The sequence below is a fragment of the Rhinolophus hipposideros genome (genome assembly GCF_964194185.1).
Source record: "Rhinolophus hipposideros genome assembly, chromosome: 4".
Classification (NCBI taxonomy): domain Eukaryota; kingdom Metazoa; phylum Chordata; class Mammalia; order Chiroptera; family Rhinolophidae; genus Rhinolophus; species Rhinolophus hipposideros.
In genome coordinates, this window is record NC_138050.1 from 8,718,334 (window position 1) to 8,734,058 (window position 15,725).

Here is a 15,725-nt window from a genome sequence, read left to right on the forward strand (position 1 = left end):
TTACAAAATGCCAAAGAAAGAATGGACTCAAGCAAAAGTTTAATAAGGGCCATTAAATAAATGTGGGGGAGGGGAGATGAGATTAAAAAAGAAATGGGTGAAATGAAACACAGAAAAAGAAGATCCAACATATGATAAATAGAGACCCTCAAGGAGAAAAAGAAAAATAGGGGGAAATGAAGGTGGAGGAGGAAGAGAAGAAAGAAGAAAAGGAAGAGTAGAAGCAAAAGAAAAAAGAAGTAGGAGAAGGAGTTAGTGAAAGGGAAGGATGAGGAAGAAGAGGAAAAGGAGAAGAACACTCTAAAAGAACTAATTTATAAGCTATTCAAGAAAACTTTCAAGAAGTGAAAGAAAACCTGAATATACATAATTGAGAGGATCAACCAGATACCTGGGAAAATTAATATAGCCTAGTAAAATTGTTAGGCTTTAAAGATAAAGGGGGAAAGTCCTTTGGGATTTCAGGCAAAAAATATCAAATAACTTACAAGGGCAAGAGAATTAGACTGCTATCTAAAAAGCAGCATACAAAGCAAGACAACAAGAGAGCCACATTTTGAAGAACTACAAATAAAAACACTGAACAAAAATATACCAAAAAAACAAACATGAACCAAGAATGATCTAGCCAACTATATCAAGATAAAGGTTTATAGAAAAACAGTTTTAAGCATGAAAAGCCAAGGAAATACTGTATTCACAAGCCCTTCTTTAGGAGTATCTTAGAAGATGAACTTTTTCTAACCAAGAGATGACTGGAGAAATTTCAGCAAAAAGGCTGATGGCAAACATTTAATATGTTTAAGTATAAATCTAAGACTAAAAGGTGGGATGAGGGGGATGAATAATATATAAATGTTATGTTTTGACAAAGTAGAAATAGATGCAATGAAAAAAATGAAAGAAGGGAAAGAAGAAAATAGAACAACCTCATTAATTATTATATAGGCAATAGGTAGAAATCAAAGGATATTATTAGAAACCCACAAACCAGAAAACAAAAGGCTAAATAAGAAAATAGAAGACAAAGGCAATAAAAAATGTTCAAGTACAAACGTAACCCACTAGAATAAAAACTAAAATCTTTTTTTAATACCAAAAGAAATTTAAAAATGAAAGCACAATGAAAAATATGTAAAGAAAAACACACAGCTAATGCAGAGAAAATAGTAATTATAACATGTCAGGGTTGCAATAAAATATATTAATCATATCAACAAATGTGAATTGACGTAATTCAAATATTAAAATAAAAAGATTTTCAATCTGGCTTACAAAGCAGACTCAACTATATGCTGTATGTAACAGATACATCTAAAACACAGTGATTTGGAAAGGTTAAACATAAAGGGATGGGCTAATAAAGATAATAAGAAAGTAAGTGTTGAAATTCTGATATTAAAATAGAATTTCAGCCGAAAGCATTATATGTGACAAAGAAGAACCCTGTAATTCTAAAAGCCAACAATGGAGATATAACAGTTAGGAATATCTATGTTCCAAACAACCTATCAACCATCTTCATAAAGCAGGTGATTTAAGGAGAAGTGGATATAAACACATTACTAATAGGAGATTTTAAGACACCACTGAGCACAAGTTAGGTCAAGTAGACACAATATAAGGATAATGAAGACCTAAACAATATAACCCCTAATGTAGGACTTATGGGCCATATATAGAACTTCATACATTGATAATAGAGAATGTACACTCTTTTCAACTGCACATGGAACATTCACAAAACTGACCTTATGTTAGGGGATAAAAAAAGCATCAATAAGTTCCATAAAATAGAAATAATATAAAAAATGATCACAGTGTAATGAAACTATTAATTAGTAACAAGGTTGTTTTGAGAAACACCACCATTTAATTGTGATACTAAATATGCTATGAAAGCTGAAATACAAAAACAGAATCTTTTTATTATTCAAATGTCAAATGCACATAGGTTAAGAACACAGGCTCTGCCACTTATCTGCTCAGTGAGCTTAAGCAATTGATCAATCACTATAACCTTCCTTTTCCACATGTAAATACAGAATTAAAGTGAAAAGGATTGATGTAAAACATTGAGCTCACAGCCTGCATATTGTAAGCACTCAACCATTAATTGTCCACAATTAGGGATGATACTGGTCTGTGGACCTCAGTAATCCAGTAACTGAAACAAATTTGATGGAGTCAGGAGTTAGAAAGTTTTTAAAGGGTAGGAAAATTATATTCTGAAAAATGGAACTCAATCTAAAGTTGAGGAAGTTTAGAATTCAAATAGTGACTAGCAGAGTTCTTCTACTTTACATTGAAAAAAGTGATGCACGCCAAAAATGATATTTGTATTATCTTGTGCTAGTCTACAAGTGAAACTAGAGATTTAATTGTTATTTTCCAATAAAACTTTGGAGTTGACAAGGCCCGGTAGGATCGATGTGTGAATTACTTTTCCTCTGAAAGTTTTACTGGGAAATGGGATGAAACTCAACCAACCATAGCACTCCCAATAAATTGAAGTCAGATAATGGGCTGGAGTGTAAATGTGTTTGTGTCTTTCTTCCCCTTTAAAGAGTCCTGGTAGAACAAACATTTTTTAAAAGATCCTTCAACTGGAAATTAAAACCTTGTATTTAAAAATGCTTAGGTAAAGGGGACATTTTTTTAAATTACGTAATGTCTAAAAAATAAAGATACTCAAAAGCACTAAGTGTCAGAATTGGTGAGATACTTTTAAAGATAATGATTTATAGTCATAAACAAAATTACAAATGAAAATTAAAACAAATTATCCAGCTAAATGCTATTTATAAGAGACATTCCAAAAATATACGGACAGAGAAAGATTGAAAATATAAGGGCACACAAAGATTGAAAGCAAAAGAATGGAAAGGTTACGTTACACAGATATTAACAAAAAGAAAGCAGGAGGGACTATGTTACTAAGAGACAAAATAGATAACAGTAATATAACTAGAGATAAGAAGAGTTCTACCTAATGATAAAAGATTCAATTCACCTAACACGATCGCTTTAATATGTATAATGAAAACTTGGTAGAACTTCAGTGTGACATTGACAGGGACATCAATATTGCGGGAGATTTCTACCCCGAGTTAATGACAGATGGTATGATGCAGTAGGTCTCCAGCGCCAGAATACCAGGTATGATTCTTACTCTGGTACTTACTAGTGGTGTGATCTTGGACAAGTTACTTAATTCATTTCAGTTTCCTCTTCTGGAAAATGAGGATAATGCTCTTACTCACCTCATAGACAAATGCAATTTAGCACATGAACAGATTAAGAAAGAAAACCATGTTAATCCCTCAGTGGATGCTGAAAAAGCAAGAAATTCAATACCTATTCATGATTTTTTTAAAATGTACACAAAGGAATTTCCTTAACTAGATAAAGAAAATTTTAAAAAACAAAACAACAACAAAAAAACCTTACTGGTGAAATATTGACAGCTTTCCTTTAAGATTAGGAAAAACACAAGGACACTGACTATTATTTCCACTTCTGTTCCACATTATATCAGTGTACCCAGCCAAGGTTTATCACTCAAAACCAAGCAAAATGACATGTTTAGGGAAATATGCGTATGTGATTAAAAATTAGTTTTAAAACATCAAAGGAAAAGAGAACAAAATTTAGAATAGTGGTGACTTCTGGGGCGAGCCAGGGAGATGGGGCTGGGTAAGAACCCCCAGGTAGTTTTAATAATATTGATCATGTTCTGGTTTCTAAATCGAATGGTGATTTCATGAGTGTTTATCATTATTACTCATAATTTATATTAATTATTGTAGTTAGACTTATGCTTATTTTGTGGTTATTATACATTATATGCTTATTATTATAGACTTATATTATACCTGTACTTATTTTATTATCCCAAATAATCTATACTTTCTTTTTTTTGTATCAGGTATCATGATACCTTTTCTAAATGAAAAAAAAAGAAAAGAAAAAGCTGTACGTTTGGTCCCACAGAAATGTCACGAGGGAGGCCCATAAACTCAGGGTAAGAACACATTTGCCAGGTCCCGGATCTCCACTACTGGCAATGCCTACGAGGAGGCCCTGGAATTCTGCATGCTCCAGGCAACATTCCCAACCCACCTCCTACCCAATTCCACAGCCTTGACACCGGTCAGGACTAGGCTCCTAATGCCCCTTACCTTTATGGGAAACCCACACAACCCCAGGAAAGCCCATTTACCCCAATTCCCACATGGACTTCATCTCATCCCTCACCCAGCCTCCATTCCTGAATCCTGGGTGCTCGGTAGTGCCGTCAGCCATCAGCCAAGTCGTTTCCACCTCAAACTCTGAACACTGCCTTCACCTTCCGGCTGTCAGAGCAGTTCCCCTCTCCTGAGGGCGCTGCCTCCCTGCAGCCTTCTCCTAGTGTTGCTGCTCTCTTACTGCCCTCTTACCTCCCTCATATACCTGGTCAGGAGGTGGTGAGGGCGCCCTGGCTGGTCATTGCTGCTTTGAGGCCATTCTTCCTCCTGCTTGCCAAACTCCCTGAGCTCTGAAACTCACCACTGGCCACCCTTCCTCTTCACCTCGTTCCGGGAAGGCCTTACCTCCTGACTTATCCCCACTCTTTCCAACACTGCTGCTGTGACTCTTGGTGGCAACAACACCCGAGGAGATGATCCATCCAGCACGCCCGCCTCAGGGTTCCTGAACTTCCTTTTCTTCCAGCAACTTTACCGTCCCTTCCACGGTTACACGTCCAGCACTAACAGGGCTGTGAAGATGGAAATGGCCTACATCTGTGCAGTTCTGTGTGGTGGCCATTTGTCACATGGGGCTTTTCACATGTGTGACTGAAGAACTGAACTGTTTATTTACTTTTAATTAACTTAAATGTAAATAGTCACCTAAGGCTAGCAGCTAATATATGGGAAAGCACGGCTGTAGATTTTGTCATAATCAGTAACTGGAAAACCCCTCCCCAGTCTGAATTTCAATCATCACATTCTCCTTCCATCACCTATTTTCCCAGCACATTCTCTTGAATATCAAATACAACAATTCTTTCATCTCCATAGGATCAAAAACCAATTGATTCTACAATTAGTTTTCATTGTGTCTCAATTCTTCATTTCCCTCCTTCCCCAGTTTGAGTTCAATAATCCCAAACCCCTTGTCATTCTCTAGCTTTGTTTTACCTGCTTGACAAAACTGGAAACCTGATTTAACCTACGTCCCTGCTTTCTACATGCCAAAACTGGAACATCTGAATGCAGAGAAGAAAGTTGCCCAGCTCTGACTGGGAGTGTTGAATTCATGACTGCCAAACTCAAAAGGGTATTCAGTATTGCCTGGCAGTTCAAATTAGTCAGTCTCTTGCTGTCATAGGGTGACTATTGCCTACATTTCTTCTCAAACCTCCACACCTTTGCCCACACCACCATTCTCTGCTTACACACGCTCCCACCACAGTATCGTCCCACCTTCCACATCTACAGCCATGAACTCTGCACTCTTTTGAGTTACTATGGATCAACTCTCTGCTCTTATTTAAGACAGATCCCATCTCCCCTCACTTCTCCAAGAACACCACTCCAACAATGTTCTCCTCTTTCTCTTGCATCACCAATTCATGATTCTCCATGGGGTCTTTTCTGTCAACATACGAACACACCATCAATTCCAGCATCTTCAAAAAAAAATTCTTGATTCTGCTTTTCCCTCCAATTCTTACCTCCTTTTCAGTAATCTCAAAAGGATTGCCTTTCCTCACTGTCCCAATTTCTTTCCAGTCTGTTTTACTTTTTTGAGGTAAATTGGTGTAAAGTGTATCTACGTAAAGTGCACAATTTGAAAAGGTTTGGCATATGTATTCACCTGTGCAATAATCACAATCAAGGTAACAAACATTTCTTTCACCCCCAAAAGTTTTGGTCTGCTCTCCTTGTTTGCCTTCTCTCAAATATTTCAGCATATTTAGCATTCCATTTTAACTCATCTCTTGGCATTTTGGCGGTATCTTTTTGTATTTTTCTTGTTGGTAGTGGTGGTTGCTCCAGGGATTACAATATAAACTTTCACATCTATTTGGGGTTAATAAACTAGAAACCTTACACCATAGAGATGAATGCCTTTACCCTTCCTCCACCAACCTTTGTGTTAGAGTTGTCATAAGTATTATGTCTATATACACTTTCTTTCAGCACTTTAAAGATGTGCCATTGTCTGCTGGCATCCATGGCTTCTGAGGAGAAATCCACTATTATTCAAATCATTATTTTTCTTTAATAACTTTAAATTTTTTATTTGGTCTTATGTGATATATCTAGGCATAGTGTCTTTTAACTTCTTCTACTTGGAGTTCGGTAAGCCTTCTGACTCTGTACATGTTGTCTCTGCTCCAATATTTATTTCCTCTCCTTCTGGGATAATCACATATATGTTAGATTTTAAATTAAGCCCCAAGTTCCTAAAACTCTATTCATTTCTTTTTCTGTTCTTCAAATTTGATCAGTTTTATCTCCAAATCCACTTTTTCATTCATCTCTCACTTTCATTTTGCTATTCATTTCAGCAGTGAATTTTTTTATTTCAGGTATTGTAGTTTTCAGTTCTACAATTTTCCTTTGGTTCTTCATCAGTTTTAATTTCTCTATTGATATTTCCTATCTTGACGTCATCTCGAGTCTTCTTTTACCTCATGGTGTATCTCAGGATTGTCTCTTGGGAATCGGTCACCTTTTCTTGGTTCTTTATGTCAGGTAATAATGTACTGTGTCTTGAGCATTGTTAGTGTTATTTCCTAGACTTTGGGTTATGTTCTGATCCTCTGGAGAATGCTAATGTTTCTGAGTTACATACCTTGCTTAAGTTCAGACCATAAGCTCCATTTTGCCTTCGGTGGTTCAAGTCTCAGTTCAGTTCTCTACGTGTTTGCTATGCTGGTTTCAGTCTGCCCTGCACATGTGGGGTTAAGGGTTAATCTGAGACTGATACAGGTTCCTCTGCAGAGTTAGGGAATCACCTTCTGTGGTTTTTTTTCCTAATCAGATCTGCCTGTTCCTCTCCTACCCAAACACCCCAAGGCCACCAACACCTTCTCTCTCTTTCCAGTTCACAGGGATTCCCTTACCTGATTTCTCTGACCAGAAAGACTGAGAAGTTTCGACTGGAGTTTTAGCCACCTGACATGTACTGACTGATAAGCCACTGGGGCCTGCCCCTGGAGCAAAGTATTGAGGGAAAAAATTTTTTTTAAAGAAAAAGAAACCTGGTCCATGTTTCACAACCTACCTCCTGTTGGGGACTCTTCAAAAATCCTCAAGTAGTTGTTTTTGTGTTTCGTGGAGAGTTTATTATTTGTAGTCAGCAGGAGGGATGGGCTGTCAGGGAAACAAACCTAACAGCCAGACTGGGAATCTCCCCACTCTTGTCTGAAACCCCTCCAGTCAAGTTTCCTTCCTCAGCACCACCCAACTACACTTCTCAAGGTGATCAGAAATTTCCTCTTACTTAACAGTTCACTTTCTCCTTCTACCTCACAGGACATTCTAAGTCTCCTTGGCTGGTTCCTGTTCATCACTCTGGCTTTATGGTGGAAAGCCCCAGAGCTTGCCCCTTTTCTAATACATTCCCTTGTTGATCATCTGGTCTGAGAAGACTCTCAAATGTGTATCAACTCTCAGGCCCCTTTTCACCTGCAGACTGGTGTTTTCAACGGCCTACTTAACATGCCCACTTGTGTGTCTAAACACATTTCGAACTTAAAACCTCCCACTACACTGTGATTATGCCACCCTTTCCCCCTCCCTCAGTCTTACCCTTCCCAATTAATGCCATCTCCATTTTTCCGAAAGCTCAGACCACAGTCCTTGAAATCTTTTTTTTTTTTTTTAAAGATTTTATTGGGGAAGGGAAACAGGACCCCATTGGGGAGCAGTGTGCACTTCCAGGACTTTCCTCCCAGTCAAGTTGTTGTCCTTTCAGTCCCAGCCGTGGAGGGTGCAGCTCAGCTCCATGTCCAGTTGCTGCGCTTGCGCGGGACATGAACCAGCAACCTTGTGGTTGAGAGCCCACCGGCCCACGTGGGAACCGAACCGGCAGCCTTCGGAGTCAGGAGCACGGAGCTCCAACCGCCCGAGCCACCAGGCCAGCCCATGAAATCTTTGATCCTTCTTTAATTCTTACCCAACATCCCATCTGTCAGCAAGTCCTGTCAATGCCAACTTTAACATATACGTGTATACAGAATCAAGTTTCTTTATCCCCTACACAGCCTCAGCTGATCCAAGTCACCCTCTTCTCACCTCTCAACTCAGCTCCTGTTTCTTCCTTGCCCTGTGTTTCCTAGCGGGGCTTCTACTGACACTGTGAAGATCACCATCTGTGGCAAAACATTTAGCATCCCCGATCCCAGTCACTGTGGCAACCAATCCCCCCTGACCCGTGTGCACACACATGCATCTCCAAACAGCGTTACATGGATGTCAGATCACGTCGCTTCTCTGTACAAAGGATCCAAAGACTTATCTTGTTATTCAAAGTGAAGGCCAATGTCCTTCTAAGAGCCTATAAGGCCCTACATAATCTGATCTCATTGTAACTCTGATCTCACCGGTTCCTACTCTCCTCCCTCTCCATTCCAGGCACACTGATGCTCTTTGAATGAGACCATGAGTCCTCCTTCCTTGAGACTTGTGCTACTTCCCCAACCTACTTTGCTAATATCTCTGCACAGCTCCCTCCATTATCTCCACTTTCTCTTAATCGTCTTTTTGGTGAGGCTTTCTCTAGCTACTTTATTTAAAATCTCAAGCGTCGCCTTCGACAGTGTCTATCCCTTTCCTACTTTCTTCCCATAGCTCCTATCACCACCTAACATTTCTACATATTTAACTTATCATTCTCTATATTGCCTATGGCTTCCAACTAGAATATATGTTCCACGAGAGCTGATGTTCTTGTTTGCTGTGTTCACTTACCTATTCCAACACTTAGAAAGGCGTCTGAACATAACAGTTGCTCAACAAATATTTGTCAATAGAATGCACATAGGAATGGTGTACTCATCATAAGAAATGAATTGCATAATATACAAGTGGCCAATAAGCATATGAAAGGATATCCAACATTAGTCATTAGGGAAATGCAAATCAAAACCACAGTGAGGTACCACTTCACATCGACTAGGATAGCTATTATATAAAAAATATATTTTTAATTTAAAAAACAGACAAAAGCAGGATCTGAAGGTATTGGAATCCTCATACTTTGCTGGTGATATACAATGGGCCAGCTACTTTGGACGTTTGGCAATTCTTCAGAATGAGACAGAGTCACTATGTGACCCAGCAATTTCTCTCTTAGATATATGCTCGAGAGAACTGAACACATACGTCCATACAAAAACCTGTTCGTGAATGTTCACAGCAGCATTATTCATAATAGCTAAAAAGTGGAAACCCAAATGTACAACTGATGAATAGGTAAATAAAATGTATTATATCCACACAACTGAATATTATTCAGTGATAAAAATGCAGTACTGATATATCCTACATGGAAAACCCTTGAAAACATCATGGTAGATGAAGGAAGTCAATCACATCCATACGAAATGTTCAGAACCAGCAAACACGAGCATACAGAAACAAAGGTGTCTATATACCTATATTACCTAGGACTTGGGGTGGTGGTGCAGGATGGGGAGTGACTGCTAATGTGTATGGGAGGTTTTTTTTTGGGGGGGGTGACAAAAATGTTCTAAAATTAGGTTGTGATATTGTACAACTTTGTGAATACACTAAAAACCACTGAATGTACACTTCAAATGGGTGAATTGCGTAGTATGTAAATTATATCTCAATAAAGCTTTTTTTTTTAAAAAAAAGAGCTGTCTAATTCAAGTTAACAAATATTTAATTCACTGTAGTTGGTAAATTGTGTCTTGTATCACATTTTTCCATTCCATCTGTGAACTTCCCACAATTCCTTATGTACACTGAATTAGTGGTCTCCTTCCCAGTTCTTTTAAACACTGTCAGTATCTAGTATGTGACCCATTAGATTGTCCTTAAACATCAAGGTCAAGTTGTCTTTCCTGAATTCTAAAAATCTTGACCAAACTCACTCTAAGACATACAGTTCTGTTCTTAAATAATGTGATTCACAAAATGATAATCAGAACTTCCTTGCCAACTAGGTATTTCTTGATTCAATGATTGCTCAGAACTGGATTTTTCTTCCTACTTCATTGGTTTCTGTCACACTGGGTTTTCGAAATCCTGTTAAAACCTGTGATTTTTTGCCTGAGAGAAAAAGAAAAATAGTTTAGACTGTATTATGACAACTGTAATAGTTAATATTTATTGCATGCTTAGCTTGCCTCAGGCAGATACTTAAGCACTGTACACGTTAACTCATTTTAATCTTCACAACCTGTAAGATAAAGTATTATTGTTTCCATTTTACTAATGAGGCACAAAGATGTTTAATAACTTGGCCAAAGTCACACACCTACTAAGTAGTGGAACGGAAATTCTAACCCTAGTGGCCCAGTTCCAACACCTATACAGAGAAAGGTCAGCCATGGGTCACTGAATTAACCCTTTTCCCACTTCATTATTAATACTTAATCCAGAGATATTTATGGAGTCCAATTAGATGTTGAGTGTTGAGGATAAAAACAAACAAAACAAAAACAAGACAGGGCTCCAGTTGTAGTAGTATACTATTTAATGTGGGATAAACATACCATCAAGTAACAAAAATACAATGTAGTAAGCCTGTATCATACGGTCCAAAGTCTAACCAGAGTGAAGCAGAGAAGAGATCCATCCAGCTGAAGATTTGAAGGAGATGAGGAAGGATGAAGAAAGATGGAAAGATGGTGCTGACAGGCTCACATTTCTTCCAGACAAAAGAAACAGCATGTGCAAAAGCAAAGTGGTGGGAAAGAACAGCATTCTGGAATGGCCTTCGTGTGACAGTATCAGAAGGGGCTGGTGAAACTAGAGAACAGGTCGTGAGGGGCCTTTTATATTATGCTAGAGTTTGGAATAAAGAATACCAGAGTATGGCTTTACGTAATCCTATTTGCATTTTGAGAAGATAACTAAGGATTCTGATGGAGGAGGATAGAAGACAATAAAACAGGGATGCCAGGTAGGAGGCTGTTGGAACAACTGACAAGAGATTTTCAAAAGGAAGCAAATTAAATATCTGCAATTTCTCTTTCAGGTATATAAACCATATGTGGTCCCAGGACCATGTACAGCAGCACTCACTGCCCAACAAATATAAAGCAAGTCACGTACAAGCGTATGTAATTTTAAATTTTATACCAGTCACATTAAAACAAGTACAAGAAACATGTAAAATTAATTTTCGTAATAGATTTTATTTAACCATCATTTCAACATGAAATCAATATAAAAATATTTGAAATATTTTACAAACTTCTTTTAAGTCTTCAAAACCCAGTGTGAAGTTTATACCTAAATACTTCTCAATTTGGATGCTCAATTTGCCTTGGAACCACTTGATCTGCATTGAGATTTCATAAAATTTACAATTGAAAAAAGTAAACTCTGATATCCAAGTTCTTCCAAATACACTTAACCATTGCCCAACATTTGAATTGAATGTCAGTTTTAAAATTAAAATATTAAATTGATTCCATTGAAAAAGTAAAAGTTCAGTTTCACAATCACACCAGCTGTATTTCAATTGCTCAGTAGCCACATATGGCCAGTGGCTACCATTTCGGACAACACAGATAAAAGCACTAAGGCAGAATGAACTCACCAAACACTCCTGCTTGGCTTATAGCAGCTGCTCACTAAATGTATTTGTGACTATCAGAGAGCACAGGGTTTTAAAAGTGAAGAACTACTAATTCTAAACCAACGGCACATAACACAGTGCATAGGAGTAGAAGGTTCTTCTTGAGTCAAGAAGGAATAAACGTTCAGTGCATTATTCTTAATGGCTAAGTTATTTTAAAGAACATTGTTCTTTAGACCAATTCTTTGTTCAGCTCATACAGAAGATGTAAACAATGATTGGAAGGAATCATTCTTTGTTATGAGTGTACCTAAAAAAGAACAAAACACACACACAAAAAGTCCCATCATAGAACTTTAACCGATAAAATAATAGGTCGGGAAACACGCTGTGCCTTGAATAACAGTGCAAGAAATTGCTCACACACCCTGGGCAGGAGGAAAATCGTCTCCCGCCCTCTGCTGTCAGCTGCCTGGTACTGCAGGGCTCCAATTGGGATACAAACTGCATTCACAGTAACGATTGATTGATCCAGAGAGCTTTCCGCAGCACTGAGGAATTCACTACATGGTGACTATGTTTTCCTTCCTAATGCTTATTTGTGATCAGATAACCATTCTAACACCTGTGAGAACAGGGAAGGCCAGAATTCTGGGTCTATGTGCGTTGGTTTTCCTGACTGGGAAATGGAGAAAATATCTTTCCCACCCTACTAAACTAGTCACAAAACTAGTGAAGGAGTGTGTACAAAGTCCTGTGATATTTAAAGGTGGGGAACGGATGTGACAAAGCAAGTGCGAAACACAGCAAATGATGACATTGGTATGGCAGGTAATTCCACAAGTACAATGATAGGAGCGGAAGAGAGGTAGGGAGAGGTGGGGACGGGGACAGACTGCAGGGTAAATGACAGTTCTGAAAGTGCAGCATCCTGAGCTGGGAGGGATGCAGGCCGAGGCACTGCCACCAGAGCTATCCACGAACTTTTCAGAATTAAGGCAACTGGAATTTCATGCAAAATCATATTTTCAAAAGTCAGGAAACATTTTGTAGACTAAACAGATCGAGTCTGTTTGCAATCTCCAAATGCAAAGTTACAGAAGCTAAAAATAAGGAGCAACTCTAGACACAGTTAAAGTGAAAGCTAAAGTAAAATTAAAATAAAAGCTAACTGAAGGACAGTGATTTTGAAGAAAGGATAAGATAAACTAGATCATGAGCAAAAAAATAAATAAAATCACTGCTGGGATCAGATGCAATCTAGGTCACTTTACATCCAAATCAGGAATAAGGTAGATTCAATAGAATATGTACCCATAAAAATTAGGTGTAGTTCTATTCAAAACTATATTTGGATTACATCTCCTGAAACACACTCCCACTACAAAACACCTGAAAATGATGGGTACAATTTTTCAAAACACCTTTTAAACTCATAGCTGAGCTAGCAAGAAAGTAAATTCCTAGAAGCCAGAAATGAAATGAAAGCTTGAGGAAGCGGGGGGCTACTGAGATGATAGCTGCCAAGGGTCTAGAGGTTTTAGTAGGTGTTTGGGGGGCAAGCCAAGGCTCTCCTGAGGCAGTCTTCTTCTTGTCCCCCAAGTAAACATTCTCTCCTTCTTTACCAATAGGAGTTTTAGCTGAGTGCACAACCACCCACCAAAAGACACTTCTCAGCCTCACTTGTCACTAGGTACGTGTCTAGGTCCTAGCCAATGTGATGTGAGCAGAAGTGCCACTCGTAACAAAACAGGACAAGAGCTGCTCTTCTCTTCATTCTTCCCTTCTTCCCATGAGCTGGAATGCGAACAGACTCCATCATGTAGACAAGGGCAGAACTCTCAGGATGGCAGAACAGCACTATTATGATTCTGGGCCTCTGAGCCCACTGGGCAGCCACACGGAGTGTTACTTGGACCATCATGTGAAAGAGAAGTAAACTATCTGGCTTAAGCCACTGTATTCTGAGGTCTTTTAATAAAGCAGCAGCTTTGCCTGTATCCTAAGTAATAAAGCCATGCACGGTAGCGAGACCACAGAACCCCCTACAGAACAGGGATACCAGAGGTCTGCACTAGACGTCAGCAAACATTTTCTCTAATGGGCCCGAAGACAGTGATTATTTTAAGCTATACAGGCCATAGGGTCTCTGTCCCAACTATTTAACTCCGCCATTGCAGAGCAGCAGACATAAGACGCTAAGTAAACGAAAGGGCACGGCTGTGTTTCAACAAAACTTCATAGTTTGCCAACCCCTTGTGAACACTATTACCATACACAAATGGAAGGGAGGGACAGAGGGAGGAGAAAGAGGAAGAAAGGGAAAGAGTCTGACAAAGAAAACTGGCCTGTGGTTGGTTGCCTTGGCTCTATGAAGTGAAAGAAAATTCTGCTCTTAGAATTCATTACTCTGACTCTCAGAAGGGGCTATGGTTTCAATTCACACTACATATGTGGATAAAAAAACTCCTTTGAGCGCGATGTTATCTTCAAGTAGACCTGGGTTGCTAGTGTTCTCAACTGCCTAACAGAAGCAAATGAAAATCCCCTCTGGAGGAACACATCTTCAGCCTCAGAATTCTCAAAGATAAATTCCTATCAAAGATGAGCTCACAAGTAAAAATTGCAAACACACAAGGAGAAAGACAAAGAAGCAAAAGCCAGCAGGAAAATCAAATAAGACCCTATTGACTTAAGATATTGGACTTATCAATGACAAAATAAGTATGTTAAAAAATGCTTAAAGAAGAAAAAGTATAAGTATAGAACAAGAGATTATCAAAAAGTGACCAGGCATAATTTTTAAACGGCCAATTAGAACTCCTAAAAAAAAAAAAAATAGGAAATTTAAAATTAAAAGAATTTCCAACAGAATTATCATAAAAAGATTTAAAAATTTAAAAGATGGCCTAAACCCACAAAGACAATAAGAATAGGAAAAACAGGTAATAGCAATGAAATTTTGGGAATTGGAATAGAAAAGTAACTGACTTAGCCTATCAAGAAAGTTAAATTCTAAACTTATAGGGGGGACAGTGAAACTGAGAACAAAATTGACACAGTGTAAAGAGGTGACAATTATCACTTTGAAATAGAGAGAAAAGGTAGACTTGCTTTTGTAACAAATCTTATAGAAATATTTGATTCTTTAAACTGTCTTGTGTAATTCTGATTAAAAATAAGAATGAAAACAATTCTCTATTTTCAAGAGTAATAAACTCACAGGACTAATAAAGTCAATAAGAGGGGCAAAATATCAATATACAAAAGTATATAAAATATATATTTAAATTACTTATGTTATCAAAAACAGGAATGACTTTCAATTTTATTTATACATAAATGATAGTTTAAATTATATCTGTATATACACACACACACACACACACACACACACACACACACCACTGCATCAACCTACATCAGGAGTCTAAAAGTAGTAGTTTTTAGGAATTTCTCAATAGATTATCTTAAAAGATACAATCATTACATCTAACAAGGACTCAGTCTAGAAGGTCCAATTAAAGGTTAGGTTATCTCAGTTTTCAAAGTGGCACCTGTGAACATATAGTTCACCAAGATTAGAACTTGTCGTTCATGTTGTTTAGCGTTGGTGTCCTTGAAACAAGTCATCACGTCTATCTATGAGAAAAAAAATTCTTCAAAGAAATGAAAACAATTTCATTGGCCTCAGTGATTTCACTTTTCTTCTGCCTTCTCAATATTTAACGATATAGAAGGCATTAGAATTAAATCTGAAAATGACACTGAGTTGAAAGCGGGATCATTTAATAAAGATGGCATTTATTTCAAAAAGGTTTTACTAGAATGACACCTGGGATGTTGGGATTTGAGACTTAGCATTGCTATTTTAATACCTGTACAACTCTGGGCAACTTACGTTGTTTCTGCCCTCATCTGTAAAAGAGAAAAGGTCACATCACCTACCTCAGTGT

The 15,725-nt window shown here is 38.0% G+C and overlaps 1 protein-coding gene across 1 annotated transcript in view; it reads right to left on the reverse strand.

Moving 5' to 3' along the window:
- Nucleotides 1–10,125: 10,125 nt before the first annotated feature.
- The window catches only part of NUP58 (nucleoporin 58), a 53,938-nt gene continuing 48,338 nt past the window's right edge, over nucleotides 10,126–15,725 (reverse strand). The window contains exon 15 of the mRNA XM_081046795.1: nucleotides 10,126–10,292. Within this exon, the coding sequence (XP_080902921.1) occupies nucleotides 10,210–10,292 (83 nt within the window). The 3' untranslated portion in view covers nucleotides 10,126–10,209. The remainder of the gene's footprint in view (nucleotides 10,293–15,725) is intronic.